Source organism: Stenella coeruleoalba (genome assembly GCF_951394435.1).
Source record: "Stenella coeruleoalba genome assembly, chromosome: X".
Taxonomy (NCBI): Eukaryota; Metazoa; Chordata; class Mammalia; order Artiodactyla; family Delphinidae; genus Stenella; species Stenella coeruleoalba.
Genome location: NC_137152.1, coordinates 98088476 through 98111498, shown reverse-complemented (window position 1 = coordinate 98111498; position 23023 = coordinate 98088476). Strand labels below are relative to the sequence as shown.

The following is a 23023-nucleotide window of genomic DNA, read 5'->3' as shown; positions in this document are numbered from 1 at the left end:
TTTGCTTTGCTATACAAAAGCTTTTAAGATTCATTAGGTCTCATTTGTTTATTTTTGCTTTTATTTCCATTTCACTAGGAGGTGGGTCAAAAAGGATCTTGCTGTGATGCATGTCTTAGAGTGTTCTGCCTATGTTTCCCTCAAAGAGTTTTATGGGGTCTGGCCTTACATTTAGGTCTTTAATCCATTTTGAGCTTAATTTTGTGTGTGGTGTTAGGGTGTGTTCTAATTTCATTCTTTTACATGTAGCTGTCCAGTTTTCCCAGCACCACTTATTGAAGAGACTGTCTTTTCTCCATTGTATATTCTTGCCTCCTTTATGAAAGATAAGGTGACCATAAGTGTGGGTTTATCTCTGGGCTTTCAATCCTGTTCCATTGATTTATATCTCTGTTTTTCTGCCAGTACCATACTGTCTTGATTACTGTAGCTTTGTAGTATAGTCTGAAGTCAGGGAGCCTCATTCCTCCAGCTCCATTTTCCGTTCTCAAGATTGCTTTGGCTGTTCGGGGTCTTTTGTGTTTCCAGACAAATTTTGAAATTTTTTGTTCTAGTTCTGTGAAAAATGCCATTGGTAGTTTGACAGGGATTGCACTGAATCTGTAGATTGCTTTGGGTAGTAGAGTCATTTTCACCATGTTGATTCTTCCAATCCAAGAACATGGTATGTCTCTCCATCTGTTGGTATCATCATTAATTTCTTTCATCAATGTCTCATAGTTGTCTGCATACAGGTATTTTGCCTCCTTAGGTAGTTTTATTCCTAGATATTTTATTCTTTTTGTTGCAATGGTTAATGGGAGTGTTTCCTTAATTTCTCTTTCAGATTTTTCATCATTAGTGTGTAGGAATGCCAGAGATTTCCGTGCATTAATTTTGTATCCTGCTACTTTACCAAATTCATTGATTAGCTCTAGTAGTTTTCTGGTAGCACCTTGGATTCCCTATATATAGTATCATGTCATCTGCAAACAGTGACAGCTTTATTTCTTTTCTGATTTGGATTCCTTTTATTTCTTTTTCTTCTCTGATTGCTGTGGCTAATACTTCCAAAACTATGTTGAATACTAGTGGTGAGAGTGGGCAACCTTGTCTTGCGCCTGATCTTAGTGGAAATGCTTTCATTTTTTCAGCATTCAGAAGGATGTTGGCTGTGGATTTGTCATATGTGGCCTTTATTATATTTAGGTAAGTTCCCTCTATGCCTACTTTCTGGAGGGTTATCATAAATGGGTGTTGAATTTTGTCAAAAGCTTTTTCTGCATCTACTGGGATGATCATATGGTTTTTATCCTTTAGTTTGTTAATATGGTGTATCACATTGATTGATTTGTGTATATTGAAGAATCCTTGCATTCCTGGGATAAAACCCACCTGGATCATGTTGTATGATCCTTTTAATGTGCTGTTGGAGTCTGTTTGCTAGTATTTTGTTGAGAATTTTTGTATATATTCATCAGTGATATTGGTCTGTAATTTTCTTTTTTTGTAGTATCTTTGTCTGCTTTTGGTATCGGAGTGTAGGTGGCCTCACAGAATGAGTCTGAGAGTGTTCCTTCCTCTGCAGCTTTTTGGAAGAGTTACAGAAAGATAGGTGTTAGCGCGTCTCTAAATGTTTGATAGAATTCACCTGTGAAGCCATCTGGTCCTGGGCTTTTGTTTGCTGGAAGATTTTTAATCACAGTCTCAGTGTCACTGCTTGTGATTGGTCTGTTTATATTTTCTGTTTCTTCCTGGTTCAGTCTCAGAAGGTGGTGCTTTTCTAAGAATTTATCCATTTCTTCCAGGTTGTCAACTTTATGGGCATATAATTGCTTGTAGCAATCTCTCATGATCCTTTGTATTTCTGCAGTGTCAGTTGTTACTTCTCCTTTTGCATTTCTAATTGTACTGGTTTGAGTCTTCTCCCTTTTTTTCTTGGTAAGTCTAGCTAATGGTTTATGAATTTTCTCTTCTCAAAGAACCAACTTTTGGTTTTATTGATCTTTGCTACTGTTTCCCTCATTTCTTTTTCTTTTACTTCTGATCTGATCTTCATGATTTCTTCCTTTCTGCTAACTTTGGGGTTTTTTTGTACTGCTTTACCTTTTAAAATAATCTGCCTAAAAAAACAAGGATTCTGTATTTTGTCAAAATAATATCCTGTGTTCAAAAAACTGAAACTTTGCTATTAAAATACCTAAGGTTTTTTGGTTTTTTACAACTTTTCTGTATTTGCCTTTAACATCTTCTATTGTCAATTTGGTTAAATGAATAGCTAAGCATTGTTTCACAGTGACCTAAGATCCTATTTGACCAAGTGTTTTATAACCTTTTTGTTATTTTTGACAAATTTTCCAAAGTCAAAATCTAAATGAAGGAAGGGGAAGATGGTGGAAGTGTAAGACGCGGAGATCACCTTCCTCCCCACAAATACATCAGAAATACATCTACACATGGAAGAAGTCCTACAATTTACCCACTGAACGCTGGCAGAAGACCTCAGACCTCCAAAAAGCCAAGAAACTTGCAACGTACCTGGGTAGGGCAAAAGAAAAAAGAATAAAGAGAAACAAAAAATAGGGACGGGACCTACACCAGTGGGAGGGAGCCGTGAAGGAGGAAACGTTTCCACACGCTAGGAAGCTCCATCGTGGGCAGAGACTGCGGGTAGCGATGGGGAGAAGATTCAGGAGCCACGGAGGAGAGCACAGCCACAGGGGTGCAGAGGGCAAAGCGGAGAGATTCCCGCATGGAGGATCGGTGCCAACCGGCACTCACCAGCCCGAGAGACTTGTCTGCTCACCTGCCGGGGAGGGCGGGGCTGGGAGCTGAGGCTTGAGCTTCAGTCGGATCACAGGGAGAGGACTGGCAGCGTAAACACAGCCTGAAGGGGTTACTGCACCATGGCTAGCCGGGAGGGAGTCCGGGAAAAAGTCTAGACCTGCCCAAGAGGCAAGAGACGTTTTTCTACCTCTTTGTTTCCTGGTGCGCTAGGAGAGGGGATTAAGAGTGCTGCTTAAAGGAGCTTCAGAGACAGGCACGAGCCGCAGCTAACAGCGCCGACCCCAGAGGCGGGCATGGGACGCTAAGGCCAGCGCTGCCGCCACCAAGAAGCCTGGGTGCGAGCACAGGTCACTATCCACACCTGATCTCCCGGGAGCCTGTGCAGCCTGCCACTGCCAGGGTCCCGGGATCCAGGGACAACCACCCCGGTAGAACACACAGCGCGCCTCAGACTGGTGTCCCACTGACCTCTGCCGCCACAGGCTTGCCCCGCATCTGCACCCCTCCCACCCCCCGGCCTCAGTGAGCCAGAGTCCCCGAATCAGCTGATCCTTTAACCACATCCTGTCTCAGTGAAGAACAGATGCACTCTGGAGACCTACACACAGAGGCTGAGCCAAATCCACAGCTGAACCCCGGGAGCTCTGCGAACAAAGAAAAGAAAGGGAAATCTCTCCCAGCAGCCTCAGAAGCAGCAGATTAAATCTCCACAATCAACTTGATGTACCCTGCATCTGTGGAATACCTGAATAGACAACGAATCATCCCAAATTGAGGAGGCTGATTTTGAGAGCAAGATATATTATTTTTTCCCCTTTCCTCTTTTTGTGAGTATGTATGTATATGCTTCTGTGTGAGATTTTGTCTGTATACCTTTGCTTTCACCATTTATCCTAGGGTTCTGTCCGTCCTTTTTTTTTTTTCCTTTAAACAAAATTGTTTTTTCTTAATAATTACTTTTCATTTTTTATTTTAATAACTTTATTTTACTTTATCTTACTTTATTTTATTTTATCCTCATTCTTTCTTTCTACTTTTTCTCCCTTTTATTCTGAGCCACGTGGATGAAAGGCTCTTGGTGCTGCAGCCAGGAGTCAGTGCTGTGCCTCTGAGGTGGGAGAGCCAACTTCAGGACACTGCTCCACAAGAGACCTCCAAGCTCCACGTAATATCAAACGGCGAAAATCTCCCAGAGATCTCTATCTCAACACCAACACCCAGCTTCACTTAACGACCAGCAAGCTACAGTGCTAGACACCCTATGCCAAACAACTACCAAGAGAGGAACACAACCCCACCCATTAGAAGAAAGGCTGCCTAAAATCATAATAAGGCCACAGACAACCCAAAACACACCACCAAATGTGGACCTGCCCACCAGAGAGACAAGATCCAGCCTCATACACCAGTACAAAGGCACTACTCCCCTCCACCAGGAAGCCTACACAACGCACTGAACCAACTTTAGCCACTGGGGACAGACATCAAAAACAACGGGAACTACGAACCTGCAGCCTACAAAAAGGAGACCCCAAATACAATAAGATAAGCAAAATGAGAAGACAAAAAAACACACAGCAGATGAAGGAGCAAGATAAAATCCCACCAGACCTAACATATGAAGAGGAAATAGGCAGTCTTCCTGAGAAAGAATTCAGAATAATGATAGTAAAGATGATCCAAAATCTTGGAAATAGAATAGAGAAAATGCAAGAAACATTTCACAAGGACCTAGAAGAACTAAAGAGGAAACAAGAAACGATGAACAACACAATAAATGAAATGAAAAATAATCTAGAAGGGATCAATAGCAGAGTAACTGAAGCAGAAGAACGGATAAGTGACCTGAAAGATAAAATAGTGGAAATAACTACTGCAGAGCAGAATAAAGAAAAACGAATGGAAAGAACTGAGGACAATCTCAGAGACCTCTGAAACAACATTAAACGCACCAACATTCGAATTATAGGGGTCCCAGAAGAAGAAGAGAAAAAGAAAGGGACTGAGAAAATATTTGAAGAGATTATAGTTGAAAACTTCCCTAACATGGGAAAGGAAACAGATAATCAAGTCCAGGAAACACAGAGAGTCCCATACAGGATAAATCCAAGGAGAAACACACACAGACACATATATATCAAACTATCAAAAATTAAATACAAAGAAAACATATTAAAAGCAGAAAGGGAAAAACAACAAATAACACAAAAGGGAATCTCCATAAGGTTAACAGCTGATCTTTCAGGAGAAACTCTGCAAGCCAGAAGGGAGTGGCAGGACATATTTAAAGTGATGATGGAGAAAAACCTACAACCAAGATTACTCTACCCAGCAAGGATCTCATTCAGATTTGATGAAGAAATTAAAACCTTTACAGACAAGGAAAAGCTGAGAGAGTTCAGCACCACCAAACCAGTGTTACAACAAATGCTAAAGGAACTTCTCTAGGCAGGAAACACAAGAGAAGGAAAAGACTTACTATAACAAACCCAAAACAATTAGGAAAATGGGAATAGGAACATACATATCGATAATTACCTTATATGTAAATAGATTAAATGCTCCCACCAAAAGACACAGACTGGCTCAATGGATACAAAAACAAGACCCATATATATGCTGTCTACAAGAGACCCACTTCAGACCTAGGGACACATACAAGCTGAAAGTGAGGGGATGGAAAAAGATATTCCATGCAAATGGAAATCCAAAGACAGCTGGAGTAGCAATTCTCATATCAGACAAAATGGACTTTAAAATAAAGAGTATTACAAGAGACAAAGAAGGACACTACATAATGATCAAGGGATCGATCCAAGAAGAAGATATAACAATTGTAAATATTTATGAACCCAACATAGGAGCACCTCAATACATAAGGCAAATACTAACAGCCATAAAAGGGGAAATCGACAGTAACACACTCATAGTAGGGGACTTTAACACCGCACTTTCACCAATGGACAGATCATCCAAAATGAAAATAAACAAGGAAACACAAGCTTTAAATGGTATAGTAAACAAGATGGACTTAATTGATATTTATAGGACATTCCATCCAAAAACAGCAGAATACATATTTTTCTCAAGTGCTCATGGAACATTCTCCAGGATACATCATATCTTGGGTCACAAATCAAGCCTTGGTCAATTTAAGAAAATTGAAATAATCTCAAGTATCTTTTCCTACCACAACGCTATGAGACTAGCTATCAATTACAGGAAAAGATCTGTAAAAAATACCAACACATGGAAGCTAAACAATACACTACTTAATAAACAAGTGATCACTGAAGAAATCAAAGAGGAAATCAAAAAACACCTAGAAACAAATGACAATGGAGACACGACAACTGAAAACCTATGGGATGCAGCAAAGGCAGTTCTAAGACAGAAGTTTATAGCAATACAATGCTACCTTAAGAAACAGGAAACATCTCGAATAAACAACCTAACCTTGCACCTAAAGCAATCAGAGAAAGAACAAAAAAAACCACAAAGTTAACAGAAGGAAATAAATCACAAAGATTATATCAGAAATAAATGAAAAAGAAATGAAGGAAATGGTAGCAAAGATCAATAAAACTAAAAGCTGGTTCATTGAGAAGATACTCAAAACTGATAAACCATTAGCCAGACTCATCAAGAAAAAAAGGGAGACAACTCAAATCAACAGAATGAAAAAGGAGAAGTAACAACTGACACTGCAGAAATACAAAAGATCATGAGAGATCACTACAAGCAACTCTATGCCAATAAAATGGACAACCTGGAAGAAATGAACAAATTCTTAGAAATGCACAACCTACCAAGACTGAATCAGGAAGAAATAGAAAATGTGAACAGACCAATCACAAGCACTGAAATTGAAACTGTGATTAAAAATCTTCCAACACAGCTTACCTGGTGGAACAGTGGTTGAGAGTCCGCCTGCCGATGCAGGGAACACGGGTTCGTGCCCCGGTCCGGGAAGATCCCACATGCCGTGGAGTGGCTGCGTCCGTGAGCCGTGGCGGCTGAGCCTGCGTATCCGGAGCCCGTGCTCTGCAACAGGAGAGGCCATAACAGTGAGAGGCCCACGTTCTGCAAAAAAAAAAAAAAAAAAATCTTCCAATAAACAAAAACCCTGGACCAGTTGGCTTCACAGGCGAATTCTATCAAACATTTAGAGAAGAGCTAACACCTATCCTTCTCAAACTCTTCCAAAATATAGCAGAGGGAGGAACACCCTCAAACTCATTCTACGAGGCCACCATCCCCTGATACCAACACCAGAAAAAGATGTCACAAAGAAAGAAAACTACAGGCCAATATCACTGATGAAGATAGATGCAAAAATCCTCAACAAAATACTAGCAAACAGAATCCAACAGCACATTCAAAGGATCATACACGATGATCATGTGGGGTTTATTCCAGGAATGCAAGGATTCTTCAATATACGCAAATCAATCAACAGGATACACCATATTAACAAATTGAAGGAGAAACACCATATGATCATCTCAACAGACGCAGAGAAAGCTTTTGACAAAATTCAACACCCATTTATGATAAAAACCCTGCAGAAAGTAGGCATAGAAGGAACTTTTCTCAACATAATAAAGGCCAGATATGACAAACCCACAGCCAACATCATCCTCAATGGTGAAAAACTGAAAGCATTTCCACTAAGATCAGGAACAAGACAAGGTTGTCCACTCTCACCACTCTTATTCAACATAGTTTTGGATGTTTTAGCCAGAGAAATCGGAGAAGAAAAGAAAATAAAAGGAATCCAAATCGGAAAAGAAGAAGTAAAGCTGTCACTGTTTGCAGTGACATGATACAATACATAGATTTCCTAAAGATGCTACCAGAAAACTACTAGAGCTATTCAATGAATTTGGTAAAGTAGCAGGATACAAAATTAATGCACAGAATACTCTGGCATTCCTATACACTAATGATGAAAAGTCTAAAAGTGAAATTAAGAAAACACTCCCATTTACCACTGCAACAAAAAGAATAAAATATCTAGGAATAAACCTACATAAGGAGACAAAAGAACTGTATGCAGAAAATTGTAAGACACTGATGAAAGAAATTAAAGATGATACAAATAGATGGAGAGATATACCATGTTCTAGGATTGGAAGAATCAACATTGTGAAAATGACTCTACTACCCAAAGCAATCTACAGATTCAATGCAATCCCTATCAAACTACCACTGGCATTTTTCACAGAACTAGAACAAAAAATTTCACAATTTGTATGGAAACACAAAAGACCCCGAATAGCCAAAGCAATCTTGAGAAAGAAAAACGGAGCTGGAGGAATCAGGCTCCCTGACTTCAGACTATACTACAAAGATACAGTAATCAAGACAGCATGGTACTGGCACAAAAGAGAAATATAGATCAATGGAACAGTATAGAAAGCCCAGATATAAACCCACGCAGATATGGTCACCTTATCTTTCATAAAAGAGGCAGGAATGTACAGTGGAGAAAGGACAGCCTCTTCAATAAGTGGTGTTGGGAAAACTGGACAGGTACCTGCAAAAGTATAAGATTAGATCACTCCCTAACACCATACACAAAAATAAGCTCAAAATGGATTAAAGACCTAAATATAAGGCCAGAAACTATAAAACTCTTAGAGGAAAACATAGGTAGAACACTCTATGACATAAATCACAGCAAGATCCTTTTTGACCCACCTCCTAGAGAAATGGAAATAAAAACAAAAATCAACAAATTGGACCTAATGAAAGTTAAAAGCTTTTGCACAGCAAAGGAAACCATAACCAAGAACAAAAAGACAGCCCTCAGAATGGGAGAAAATATTTGCAAATGAAGCAACTGACAAAGGATTAATCTCCAAAATTTACAAGCAGCTCATGCAGCTCAATAACAAAAAAACAAACAACCCAATCCAAAAATGGGCAGAAGACCTAAATAGACATTTCTCCAAAGAAGATATACAGATTGGCAACAAACACATGAAAGGATGCTCAACGTCATTAATCATTAGAGAAATGCTAATCAAAACTACAATGAGATATCATCTCACACCGGTGAGAGTGGCCATCATCAAAAAATCTAGAAACAATAAATGCTGGAGAGGGTGTGGAGAAAAGGGAACACTCTTGCACTGTTGCTGGCAATGTGAATTGGTACAGCTACTATGGAGAACAGTATGGAGGTTCCTTAAAAAACTAAAAATAGAACTACCATATGACCCAGCAATCCCACTACTGGGCATATACCCTGAGAAAACCATAATTCAACAAGAGTCATGTACCAAAAGGTTCATTGCAGCTCTATTTACAATAGCCAGGACATTGAAGCCACCTAAGTGTCCATCATCGGATGCATGGATAAAGAAGATGTGGCACATATATACAATGCAATATTACTCAGCCATAAAAAGAAACGAAATTGAGTTATTTGTAGTGAGGTGGATGGACCTAGAGTCTGTCATACAGAGTGAAGTAAGTCAGAACGAGAAAGACAAATACCATATGCTAAAACATATATATGGAATCTAAAAAAAAAATGTCATGAAGAATCTAGCGGTAAGACGGGAATAAAGACACAGACCTACTAGAGAATGGACTTGAGGATATGGGGAGGCGGAAGGGTAAAATGTGACAAAGTGAGAGAGTGGCATGGACATATATACACTACCAAATGTAAAATAGATAGCTAGTGGGAAGCAGCCGCATAGCACAGGGAGATCAGCTCGGTGCTTTGTGACCACCTAGCGGGTTGGGATAGGGAGGTTGGGATAGGGAGGGTGGGAGGGAAGGAGACTCAAGAGGGAAGAGATATGGGAATATATGTATATGTATAACTGATTCACTTTGTTATAAAGCAGAAACTAACACACCATTGTAAAGCATTTATATTAAAACAAATGTTTTTAAAAATAAATAAATAAATATAAAAAAGAAAAATTTTTTAAAAAATCTAAATGAAGTGTTTTTTTGTTTTGTTTTATTTTTTAACCTCAAACTAACTTTGAAATTCCCCAGTGGGTCCTGGAACATTTCCAAAGGTTTGTTCTCTCTCCTTATAAAAAAGGAAGATGTTACACTAATTAGGCTTATTTGATATGTTAAACTACATGGGAAGCATTGTTAAATAAGAAACAATACTAGGTATTCTTTATGTTGTGTATGTATAAGTAAATAAGTATTCCAGAAATTGTGTGATATACCTAGAAATCTGATATGTCCTAATGTAATATTATCAGTCATAACTCTGGTTATTATCTTAAAATGTTATATGTTACAGAAATAACCATTTCCCTGCAATTTCCATTATAATGAACTCTCATCAGATATTTAACCATCAGCATTTTAGTCTTTTGTCATTTACAGAGTTATTGTTTTACTCTGATGCTTTTACAAAAGCTTCCTGCAAAAGTGCTTCATCCTGAAAGAGACTGAATGAAAAGCCTTTTGACGAGTACAGCTTTCTGATAACTTTAACATCATACAATTGAACTCGGTAAGAATTTCCAGAACTACTGGAAAAATGATACAAGCAGAACAAATATTAATTACATGGGACTAAATGAGCTGAGAAGTTTGATTATACATTTTTATGACTTCTTGTTTGAAATATTGCTGATTTTTTTAAAATATTGCTGATTTTTTAAATGTTTTGTTTTTCCAGATTTAAGGAAACCTTTTTCTCTTAAGCTACCTCTGACTTACAGCACTTTGGTAAAACACATCTTTGTGAAAAAAGATGAAACATTTATCTTTTTCTTCGTACCTGATCCCTCCCAGAATTCACAGACTCTAAGTTAGTATTCTTATTTTCATGGCAATATAGTTATTTGCCTACGTTCACTAAGAATCTGTTCACTTTGTAACAGGACAGAATTGGGAAACACTGGGTATACTACCAAGGCTTTAAGTGGAGTATCATACTTGGGAGAGGTCTGCCTAGACTTGGATATGACCAAACAGCTTTAAGTAACCAAGGTTGACTTTATAGAGCCAATAAAGCCCCTTGGAAAACCAGTCTGGTACCTTGCTAACAGGGTCCCCAGAACCCTTACCAGGTGCGTAAGAGAGGTCAATTCCTGCCAAGTACAGGAACCTTCATATATTTGAGGGACCTCGAGAAGAGACGAATTAAATCTATACGTACTGCAGGCAAAGTCTGATGACAATCCCTTGTTTTGACTTCCTAGCTTTGAGGGTTTTAAAAGTCCAATCTGAGATTCCTTATGAAAAGTTCCAGCAAAGCAGATTTTTAAAAAGCCTGTATGGTCAATGATTGTTCTTGCTTCACTTATGCAAATAATCAGGCAAAGTTTGATGAGACTAGACTTATTTTGCAAACAAATTAGTATTAATCTGGCTATCTTAGGTGAGAATGAGCTTGATTTTAGAGAAAAAAATTATGCTTCAGTAACACTTTTGTGAATATTAGATCTAGTTCTGTTTGTCTTTGAGTGTTTGTTTTCGCCTATAAAGTGGACTGGATCATAAGGTCTAGTTTCCTCCAATGTCCGGTTACAACTCTCCAAATGAATGTTTCCAATTTTCTCCCATCCTTTTGGCTTGGAATCATGGAGAACTAAATCTGCCCTTTTTCCTGAAACCCTGCTAACTGAATGTGAACGACTTGATATAAACTTCAGAGAAAATGCCACAACAGCTCATGTTTAGACATTCTTCTTTGTGCCTTTTCCTGAATGGGCCACTCAAAAAGTTTACAAGCACACCCAATGACATCATGAGAGATATTCAAACTGCAAACCAGGAAAATATGTCAGATTGCCACTGCCTGCCCTCAATCTATCTGAAGATGTTTTGAGCTTGACATCCACCTAGAAATCTTCTCAACTAGCAACATTCAGGACTCATACAATGGGTTTACAATTTTCCCCAAAAATTAACCTTTGTTTTCCTTTTGTTTCCATCAAAATTCCTCTTGTTAAATACCTGACTTCTTGCACAATATAGTCCTAACTTTGGGGACCCAGGTGCATCACTCACCTCCTGAAATGCTGTATCTACGTAACAACCATACCCTTGTTTACTGTGTTTTTCCAGGTAACCTCCCATAACTGACTCCCCATCCCCAACATCTTTTGTCTTTAGCAGAAGATGGTATTTAAAGCAATGCCTATGGCCATTTTGAAGAGTTACTCAGTTTTCCTAGCTCTCACCCATGTATACAGGAAGTATACATGTTACTAAACTTTTGTTTGTTTTTCCTCTTGTTAACCTTTCTTATATCAATTTATTAGACCAGCCAAAGACACTAGAAGAACAGAGGAAAATTTTTTCCTCACCAATATAATACTAACTTATTAAAGATGGACAAAGGAACAATTAATAGGTCAATGGAACACACTAGAGACCCCAGAAATAGGCCTAGGCAAATACAGTCACTTGATACTCTACAAAGGAAGAATAACAGAGGATTAAAGAAAAGAGGATCTCTTCAACAAATGGTGCTGGAACAACCGAGTGTCCATATAGAAAAAAAAAGTGATGACACTGAATCTAATGTATACCAGACACAGAAATCAGTTCCAATAGAAGAAAATCAGTTCCATTATAATAAAACATAAAAGAATATTATTACACTGAAGTTAAGGAAAGATATCTTACAACACAAGCACTAACCATAGGAGAAAAGATTAATACACTGGATATTAAAATTAAGAAATTCTGTTCATTAAAAGACACAAGGAGGGAGTCTGGATCAAGATGGCAGAATAGAAGGACATGGAGCTCACCTCCTCCCACAAATACATCAAAAATACATCTACAGGGCTTCCCTGGTTGAGAGTCCGCCTGCCGATGCAGGGGACATGGGTTCGAGCCCCGGTCTGGGAAGATCCCACATGACGCGAAGCGGCTGGGCCCGTGAGCCATGGCTGCTGAGCCTGTGCGTCTGGAGCCTGTGCTCCGCAACGGGAGAGGCCACAACAGTGAGAGGCCCGCGTACTGCAAAAAAAAAAAAAAAACACAAAAATACATCTACATGTGGAACAATTCTCACAGAATACCTGCTGAGTGCTGGCAGAAGATCTCATAAAAGCAAAATTGTAAGAAAGATCACCATGTAACAAAGTAAGATGAAACAAACAAACAAACAAAATGAATCAGGATGGAACCTGCACCTCTGGAAGGGAGCTATGAAAGGGGAAATGTTCCCTCACCTGGGAAGCCCCTTCACCAGCAGGGAGATCAGCTGGTACAGAAAGGGAGCTTCAGAGGCTCAGAGGAGAGTGCAGCAGTCAGCTTGCAGCAGGCAGAACAGAGAGAGACCAGCACAAAGGGTCCTGGCCACCTCCCTGCACTCCGCACCCCATAACTCACATCTGCTGGTGCACGTGGGGGCTGGGTGCTGAAACATGGGCTTCAAAGGACAGACCCAGGGAGAGGACTGGGGTTGGCTGCACAGAGACAGCCTGAAGGAGTTGGAGTGTGATCCAAGCCGCAACCAGGGGTGTACAAAGTAAGGGGCCCAGGTCCTCCACTGAATCCCCATTGTTAAGGTGTGCACCCAAAGGGAGGGGTGGGGCCCACTATAGTGGCCTCATTCTCAGTGAGTGTTGCTCTGCCTCTATTAGCTTTGGGAGCTAATAAGTAATACTTAGGAAAAAACCTGACCAAGGAGGTGAAAGACTTATATGCTGAGAACTATAAAACATTGATAAAGGAAACTGAAGATAATTCAAAGAAATGGAAAGATAGTCCATGCTCCTGGATTGAAAGAATACTGTTAAAATGGACATACTACCCAAAGCAATCTACGTATTTAATGCAATCCCTATCAAATTACCCCTGACATTTTTCACAGAACAAGAACAAATTATCCTAAAATTTATATGGAACCACAAAGCCCCAGGATTGCCAAGTCAATTCTGAGGTAGAAGAAAAAGGCTGGATGATTCACCCTCCCAGATTTCAAACAATACCACAAAGCTACAGTAATCAAAACAGCTTGGTATTAACACAAAAACATATGGATCAATGGAACAGAATTGAGAGCCCAGAAATAAAGAACTGAGAGCCCATCCACCTACCATAAATTAATCTTTGACAAAGGAGGCAAGAATATACAACAGAGAAGAGACAGTCTCTTCAGCAAGTGGTGTTGGGAAAGCTGGACAACCACATGTAGATCAATGAAATTAGAACACTCCCTCACATCATACACAAAAATAAACTCAAAATGGATTAAAGACTTAACTATAAGAAGTGACACCATAAAACTCCTAGAAGAGAACATAGGCAAAACACTCTTACATAAATTGTAGCAGTGTTTTCTTAGGTCAGTCTCCCAAGGCAACAGAAATAAAAGCAAAAATAAATAAATGGGACCTGATCAAACTTATAAGCTTTTGCACAGCAAAGGAAACCATAAACAAACCAAAAAAACAACCTACAGACTGGAAGAAAATATTTGCAAACGATGCAACCTATAAAGGCTTAATCTCCAAAATATACAAACAGCTCATACAACTCAGTAACAAAAAAATCAAACAACCCAATCAAAAATTGAGAAGATCAAAATAGACATATCTCCAAAGAAGACTTACAAATGGCCAATAAGCACATGAAAAGATGCTCAACATCACTAATTATTAGAGAAATGCAAATCAAACCTACAATGCGGTACCACATCACACTGGTCAGAATGCCTGTCATTAAAAAGTCTACAAATAACAAATACTGGAGAGGGTGTGGAGAAAAGGAAACCCTCCTACACTGTTGGTGGGAATGTAAATTGGTGCAGCCACTATGGAAAACAGTATGGAGGGTTCCTCAAAAAATGAAAAATAGCGTCTTCTTATGATCCAGTGATCCCACTCCTGGGCATATATCCAGAGAAAACTAATTCGAAAAGATACATGCACCCCAGTGTTCATAGCAGCACTATTTACAATAGCCAAGACATGGAAGTAATGTAAAGGTCCATGGACAGATGAATGGATAAAGAAGATGTGGTGTACATATATACAGTGGAATACTCAGCTATAAAAAAAGAATGAAACAATGACATTTGCAGCAACATGGATGGACTTAGAGATTATCATACTAAGTGAAGTCAGAGAGAGAAAGACAAATATCACTTATATGTGGAATCCAACATATGACACAAATGAACATATCTATGAAACAGAAACAGACTCACAGACATAGAGAACAAAGTTATGGCTACCAAAGGGGAAAGGGGATGGAGGAGGGATAAATTCGAAGTTTGGCATTAGCAGATACAAACTACTCTATATAAAATAGATAAACAAGGTCCTACTGTATAGCACAGGGAACTATAATCAATATTCTATAAAAAACCATAATGGAAAAGTAGACGCACACACACCTGAATCACTGCACTGTACACCAGAAACACAACACTGGAAATCAACTATACTTCAATTAAAAAACAGACAAGGAAAGTGAGCCAATGGAAGAATATATGTGCATCTTATATAAAGAAATAATATCCAGAAAATATAAAGAACTCCTACAAATCAATATGAAAGCTCATGAACAGGCATTTCACAGAAACATAAATTTTGAATAAACAGAGGAAAAGATTCTTAACTCCACTGGGAATCAGGGAATTGTAAATTAAAACCCAATGAGATACTATTTTAAACACTCGAAATAAGCACAACTTTACAAGTCTGATAGTTCCACATGTTGGCAATGATGCAGATGAATAGGAACTTTCACCTACTGCAAGGGAAATGTAAACTTGAAGAACCACTTCAGAAAACAATTTAGTATTATCTTTTAAAATTGGAAATTTGCTCACCCTTGACCAACAATTTCACTCTTAGGTATATACTCTAGAGAAACTTTGCAGAGGCATACAGAGAGATATGTTGAAGAATCTTCATGGTAACACTGTAATAGCAGAAAAATGGAAATAACCACAATGTCTAGTGAAAAGAATTGATAAATTATACTTACAATAGAATATTACATATCAATAAAATTGAGTTTGCTACAGATACACAAACAAAAGCATCTTAGAAGCTTTGAATGAAACTGCTAGAATATTTGCAAATAAAACAATGAACTTGTAGAAAATAACACATTTTTAAAATGACAGGATCTCCTCGTATCAGGAACAAGAGAAGGATGCCCACTTTTGCACTTTTACTCAGTACAGTATTGGAAATTCTAGACAGAGCAATTTGGCAAGAGGTAAATAAAAGGCATCCAAATGAGAGAGGAAGAGGTCAAATTATCTCTGTTCACAGAAAACATGATCATATTGTAAAACACCCTAAATATTCCACACAAAAAACATTACAGCTAATAAACAAATTCACCAAAGTTTCTGAACACACAATCAACATGTAAAAATCAGTTGCATTTCTATATCCAAAAAGGAATTAAGGAATACTTCCATTTACAATACCATCAAAAAGAATAAAATACTTAGGAATAAATTTAACCAAGGAGGTGAAAGATTTATACAATGAAAATGACAAAACACTGCTGAAACAAATGAAAGAAGGTATAAACAAAAATACTGCCCATATTCATGGATTGGAAGCACTTAATATTGTTAAAATGACAGTTCTACCCAAAAGTGATCTAAAGATTCAGTGCAATCTCAGTGAGTATCCTAATGGTGTTTTCAGTAGAAATAGAGAAGGCTATCCTAAAATTCACATGGAATTTCATGGGACCCAGAAAAACCAAAACGATCTTGAAAAAGAAGAAAACATTGGAGGATTCACACTTCCTGACTTCAAAACTTACTACACAAAGCGACAGTAATCAAACCAGTGTGGTACTGGCCTAAGGGCAGATGTATAAACAAACAGACTAGAATAGAAAGCGGAGAAATAAACCCTCACATATATCATCAATTGATTTTGTTTTGTTTTTTTTTTTAACAAAGGTACCAAGACCATTTGATGGGGAAGAGTCTTTCAACAAATAAGGATGGGGAAACTTAATATCCACTTGCAAAAGTATGAAATTGGACCCTTACCTTACAGCATATACAAAAATTAACTCAAAATGGACCAAAGACCTAAATTTAAGAGCTAAAATAGTAAAACCCATGAAAAAAGATAGGAGAAAATCTTCATGGCGTTTGATTTGTCAATTATTTCTAGGACATGACAGCCAACAAAAGAAAAAATAGGTAAGTTAGATTTGGTCAAAATTTAAATCTTTTATACATCAAAAAACACTATCAAGAGAGTGAAACAACTGACAGAACAGGAGAATATATTTGCAGATCTTATATCTGATAAGAGATTAATATCCAGAAAGCAAAGAACTCCTGTAATTCAACATAAAGAATAACAACAAGATAAACAATTCAAAAATGGGCAAAGGACTTGAAGAGACATTATTCAAAGAGATATACAAATGGTCAGTAATAAATAAGCACATGAAAAGATACTCAACATCACTAATCATTAGGGAATTGCAGATGACATGATACTATACACAGAATATCCTAAAGACGCTACCAGAAATCTACTAGAGCTCATTAATGAATTCAGTAAAGTTGCAGGATACAAAATTAATACACAGAAATCTCTTGCATTTCTATACACTAACAACTAAATATCAGAAAGAGAAATTAAGGAAATAATCCCATTTACCATCGTATCAAAAAGAATAAAATACCCTAGGAATAAAGCTACCTAAGGAAGCAAAAGACCTGTACTCTGAAAACTATTAAGATGCTGATGAAAGAAACTGAAGATCACACAAACATATACCATGTTCTTGAATTGGAAGAAACATTATTGCTTAAAATGACTATATTACCCAAGGCAATCTACAGATTCAATGCAATCCCTATCAAATTACCAATGGCATTTTTCACAGAACTAGAACAAAAAATTTCAAAATTTGTAAGGAAACACAAAAGACCCTGAATAGCCAAAACAATCTTGAGAAAGAAAAATGGAGCTGGAGGAATCAGGCCCCCTGGCTTCAGATTATACTACAAAGCTACAGTAATCAAAACACTATGGTACTGGCACAAAAACAAACACATAGATCAATGGAACAGGATTGAAAGCCCAGAAATAAACCCATGCACCTATGGTCAATTAATCTATGACAAAGGAGGCAAGAATATACAATGGAAAAAGACAGTCTATTCAATAAATAGTGCTGGGAAAACTGGACAGCTACATGTAAAATAATGAAGTTAGAACATTCTCTAACACCATACACAAAAATAAACTCAAAATGGATTAAAGACCTAAATGTAAGACCAGATATTGTAAAACTCTTAGAGGAAAACACAGGCAGATCACTCTTTGACATAATTGGCAGCAATATCTTTTTGGATCCACCTCCTAGAGTAATGAAAATTACAAGGAAAAAACAAAAATCCAAATGGCACCTAATGAAACTTAAAAGCTTTTGCACAGTAAAGGAAACCATAAACAAAATGAAAAGACAACCCACAGAATGGGAGAAAATATTTGCAAATGATGCCAGCATCAAGAAATTAATCTCCAAAATACACAAACAGTTCATGCAGTTCAATATCAAAAAAACCCCAATCAAAAAATGGGCAGAAAATCTAAATAAACATTTCTCCAAAGAAGATATACAGATGGCCAAAAAGCACATGAAAAGATGCTCAACATTGCTAATTATTAGAGAAATTCAAATCAAAACTACCATGAGGTATCACTTCACACCAGTCAAAATGGCCATCATCAAAAAGTCTACAAACAATAAATGCTGGAGAGGTTGTGGAGAAAAGGGAAACGTCCTACACTGTTGATGGAAATGTAAATTGGCACAGCCATTATGGAGAACAGTATGGAGCTTCCTTAAAAAATTAAAAATAGAGCTACCATATGTTCCTGCAATCCCACTCCTGGGCATATATTCGGAGAAAACCATAATTCAAAAAGATACATGCACCCCAATGTTCATTGCAGCACTATTTACAATAGCGCAGACATGGAAGCAACCTAAATGTCCATCAACAGATGAATGGATAAAGCAGATGTGCTATAGAGATTATCATATTAAGTGAAGTAAGCCAGACAAATATCATATGATATCACTTATATGCAGAATCTAAAAAGAGAATGATGCAAATGAACTCATATACAAAATGGAAATAGTCCCACAAGCATAGAATACAAAATTATGGTTGTCAAAGGGGAAATGGGGAGAGGGATAAGTTAGGAGGTTGGGATTAACATATACACTCTACTATATTATAAAATATATAACCAACAAGGACCTACTATATAGCACGGAGAACTATACTCAATGTTTTGTAATAACATATAAGGGAAAAGGATCTGAAAAGGAATATTATATATATAGGAAAAGAATCTGAAAAGGAATATTATATATATATATATATGTATATATATATATATAAATCACTTTGCTGTATACCTGAAAGTAATACAACACTGTAAATCAACTAAACTTCAATAAAAAATTAAATTAAAAACAAGAAACAGAAAACCCACTTTGAAAACTGTTTTACAAAAAACAAAGGCATAGCTACAGAAGAAATGTTTGCATTAAAAATAATTTAATCCAAAAACTACAGTGAGGGCTTCCCTGGTGGCACAGTGGTTGAGAGTCCGCCTGCCGCTGCAGGGGACACGGGTTCGTGCCCCGGTCCGGGAAGATCCCACATGCCACGGAACGGCTAGGCCCATGAGCCATGGCCACTGAGCCTGCACATCTGGAGCCTGTGCTCCGCAACGGGAGAGGCCACAACAGTGAGAGGCCCGCGTACCACAAACACACAAAAAAAACTACAGTGAGATACTACATCTAATTAGGATAGCTCTAATATAAAAAAAAAAAAGAAAATATCAACTGTTGACAAGGATATGGAGAAAACACTCGTGTGCTGCTGGTGGGAATGTAAAATATTGTAGCCACTGTGGATAACAGTTTGGTAGTTTCTCAAATGGTTAAACAGACACACCACATGACCCAGCAATTCTGCTCTTAAGTATACACCCAAAAGAGTTAAAAAGAAGAACTCAAAGAGATAATCCTTATACACCTATGTTCACAGCAACAGTATTCACAATATCTAAAAGGTGAAAACCACCCACATGCCCATCAACAGATGAATGGATAAACAAAATGTGGTATATACATACAACGAAATATTATTCAGCAATAAAAAGGGAATGAATTCTGATACATGCTACAACATAGATGAACCCTGAAAAAACATTATGGTAAATTAAATAAAAGCCAGACACAAATGGACAAATATTCCATGAGATAGCTAGAATAGGAAAATTCATTGAGACAGAAAGTAGAATAGAAGTTACCAGGGAATGGATAGAGAAGGGAATGGAGACATTTTCGGAATGATGAAAAAAAGCTCTGGAGATGGATAGCAGTGATGGTTGTAGAACAATGTGAATGTACTTAATGCCACTGAATTGTACACCAGAAAATTATTAAAATGGTAAATTTTATGTTATGTATATTTTGCCACAATAAAAGAAACTAAAACCAGGGGGAAAAAAACAGAAAAGACAAGAAAAAGTAAGTAATATGTTGTGTGGGGAATTCATACATATTCAACAGACATTACTAACAAGAACAGTAAACACAAAATTCAGCATAATCATACCTGGAGTGAAATAAGGAGGGTGGGAAATGGCAGGAACACACAGATAGATGGCAGGAATATGGTAGTGTTCTAGTTGGGTAGTGGCTTTACAGATGTTCATTTTATCAAAATGCAATACTTACATGTGTTATATTTATTCTTAGAATGTATCAAATAGCATATAATAAAAAACTGAAAATAACCTCCCTCCCAAAAAATAAACAGACCAGCATAAGACTTTTCATCAGCATCACAAAATGCTAAAATACAACAGAAGTGAATTTGCGAAGTTTTCAGGGAAAATGGCTTTGTACGCATCATTGTAAACCTTACCAAGTACTGATCACGGATGAGACAAAACAAAAATTGGGGGACACGCAAGAACTCAAAGTTTAATGCCCACTCATAATATATTAAAATACTTCAGATGGTTCATCAATAAAATAAAAATCTAATCCAAGAAGGAGGAAAGCATGGGATACAAGGAACAGTGGCAGATGAGCATAATCCAGAGGAAGTCAAGAAACATAAAAAGAAATGAGTAAACAATACACTTTGACACCTCTAATATTCCTGCTGGAGGCAACGGTTTAATAACATATTTTCTTTTCTTTGGAAAAATCCCTATGATTCCACAATGAATAATATTTCACTAATTCTATAATTATAAATGTGGTCTTATGGTGTTTAACATGGTTTTAGAATTAACATACAGAAAAAAACCAGAAAAATTGTTTATAGGTAGGTACGTAAGAGATTGTAAAGTTTAAAAATTCTGAACAAAGTAAAAATAATAATGGACTTAAAACTTTGGAAATGGAGGAGATAAGTAGATATGCATCACAGCTAAGAAGTCCATATATTGTTTAACATTAAATCAAAAGATGGAGGCAAATATTTTTAGAATTATGGTAATTACCAAAAAGGCATTAAAAAAAAGAAATGGTTTAAAGTAGCCACTATGGGACTAAGACCAGGAGTGATGAATAGATGGGAAATGGGAGAACATTTGGTTTTTATTTACTATCATAAAGGCAAAGAATAGATCTAAAAATAAAAACATGGGAAGGAAGAGTGATCATGTGTTAAATTTTTTATATTTCATTGTGGGGAGTCCACAGTTACTATTTAAAGAAAACAAATCAAGAAACAGGGGTGTATGTATGGTATTTACAGTTATAATCAGTGGTGTACTGGTCAATGTTCCCCAGCCAGCTACCGGGAGGGAAGGTCTAATTTGTAGCATTTACTGATTTCCGTGGCATAATATTCCCACTACAGCCAATTTCAAGCACCAATGTGACACCAATGAGCTTGTAAAATTCCTGAAAAGTTAGTGATGGGTTCTCATAATGATCCTGTTCCAGGGTACCACTGGAAATGGAAGAACTAAAAACAGATAGCTTCTTAATAGTTGTTGCCTCTAGCGAGTGGGGCTTGTAAGAAATTTTACCTAACGTTTTGTATACCCTTTTAATTGTTTACCCTGTTCATGTATTACTTCTATAAATTAAAAAAAAATAGCTCGAGAAATCAAAAGGCATTTCATCTTGCATGTAGAAAGAGCATTATTATCACCTTAACAAGAAAAATCCAGATAAACAACAAAATCATACTTTTTTCTGCTGTCACGAGAGAGCTGACATGGCAGGGAAAACAACTAATCTGAAACCCAAGGAAAGACAGGCACCTCCCAAGGCAGAGATAGGTCACAAACACTGGTTTACCTGTGGTAGAGCACAGGAGGAAGAGACACTGAGTATCATACAACTGAGGAAGAAGAATTTAGCTACAATTTTAATGTACTGTTAAAAACCAAGAATTGGCTAGTAGAACTCCTGGGCACCTCAGACACAAGAGAAATTTACACCTCTTCACAGACTCCTCTCCACAGACTTCTGTCAGGTGCTTACTAGAAAGATTGAGCGGGAGGGAAAATGCAAAGAGCCTCTCTCAGTGGTACAGACCTGGTGAGGCTGCCACTGCAGGCAAGGCACAAACTCCTCCCAGACTCTTATCCCCAAAGAACAACAGTCTTAAGCCACTGGCAGAGGAGCAACAAACCCTGTCACTCCCAGGGCACAGGTGAAGACCCATTATGACAGAGGAGAGTGTGAAAGAAAACTATTCCACCACTAGGGGAGAAGCAGAAAATAGTCCAGGGCTCTGAATCCTATGCTAAATACCATTAGTGGTCTCCTACAACTGGGGGTGGCAGGAAATTCTCCTGCACAAGATCCATCAAAGATACAAGGCAGAGTTTGGCTAGAAATGGCAGGATAACAGAAAGTTCCACCCCATGAGACCCAGACACACAGGTCTAAAAATGAAACCAGACAACAGAGAACCTCCTCTGGCCCCAGCACCAGACTACCAAGCACTAAGTCACAAGCAACAGCAGTCTACTGTTGGCATGGCAGGCAAGAACATGGGAGGAACACCCCACCCCACCACTGCTCCAAGGTACAGGTGCACAGGGAAGCCTGAAAGCCAAGGGTGATGCAGGAACAAAAAAAAAAAAAAAAAGAAAAGAAAAAGAAAAAAAAACCCTCCATAAACCCAACCCTTATCTGATAGAATTTCAAAGAAAACTGGACAGATCCACAATTATAGTTGAATATTTCAATATTCCTCTTTCAATCATTGATAAAACAAGTAGACAATCTCTAAGGATATACAAGA

At 37.7% G+C, this 23023-nt stretch overlaps 1 protein-coding gene across 7 annotated transcripts in view; it reads right to left on the bottom strand.

The window, feature by feature from the left end:
- Window positions 1-23023, bottom strand: part of LOC307180253 (uncharacterized protein) — a 1346125-nt gene that overhangs the window by 1097893 nt on the left and 225209 nt on the right. For all 7 annotated transcript variants that reach the window (XM_079910374.1, XM_079910375.1, XM_079910373.1 and 4 more), the window contains exon 3: window positions 6670-6849. In XM_079910374.1, the coding sequence (XP_079766500.1) occupies window positions 6670-6849 (180 nt within the window). The remainder of the gene's footprint in view (window positions 1-6669; window positions 6850-23023) is intronic.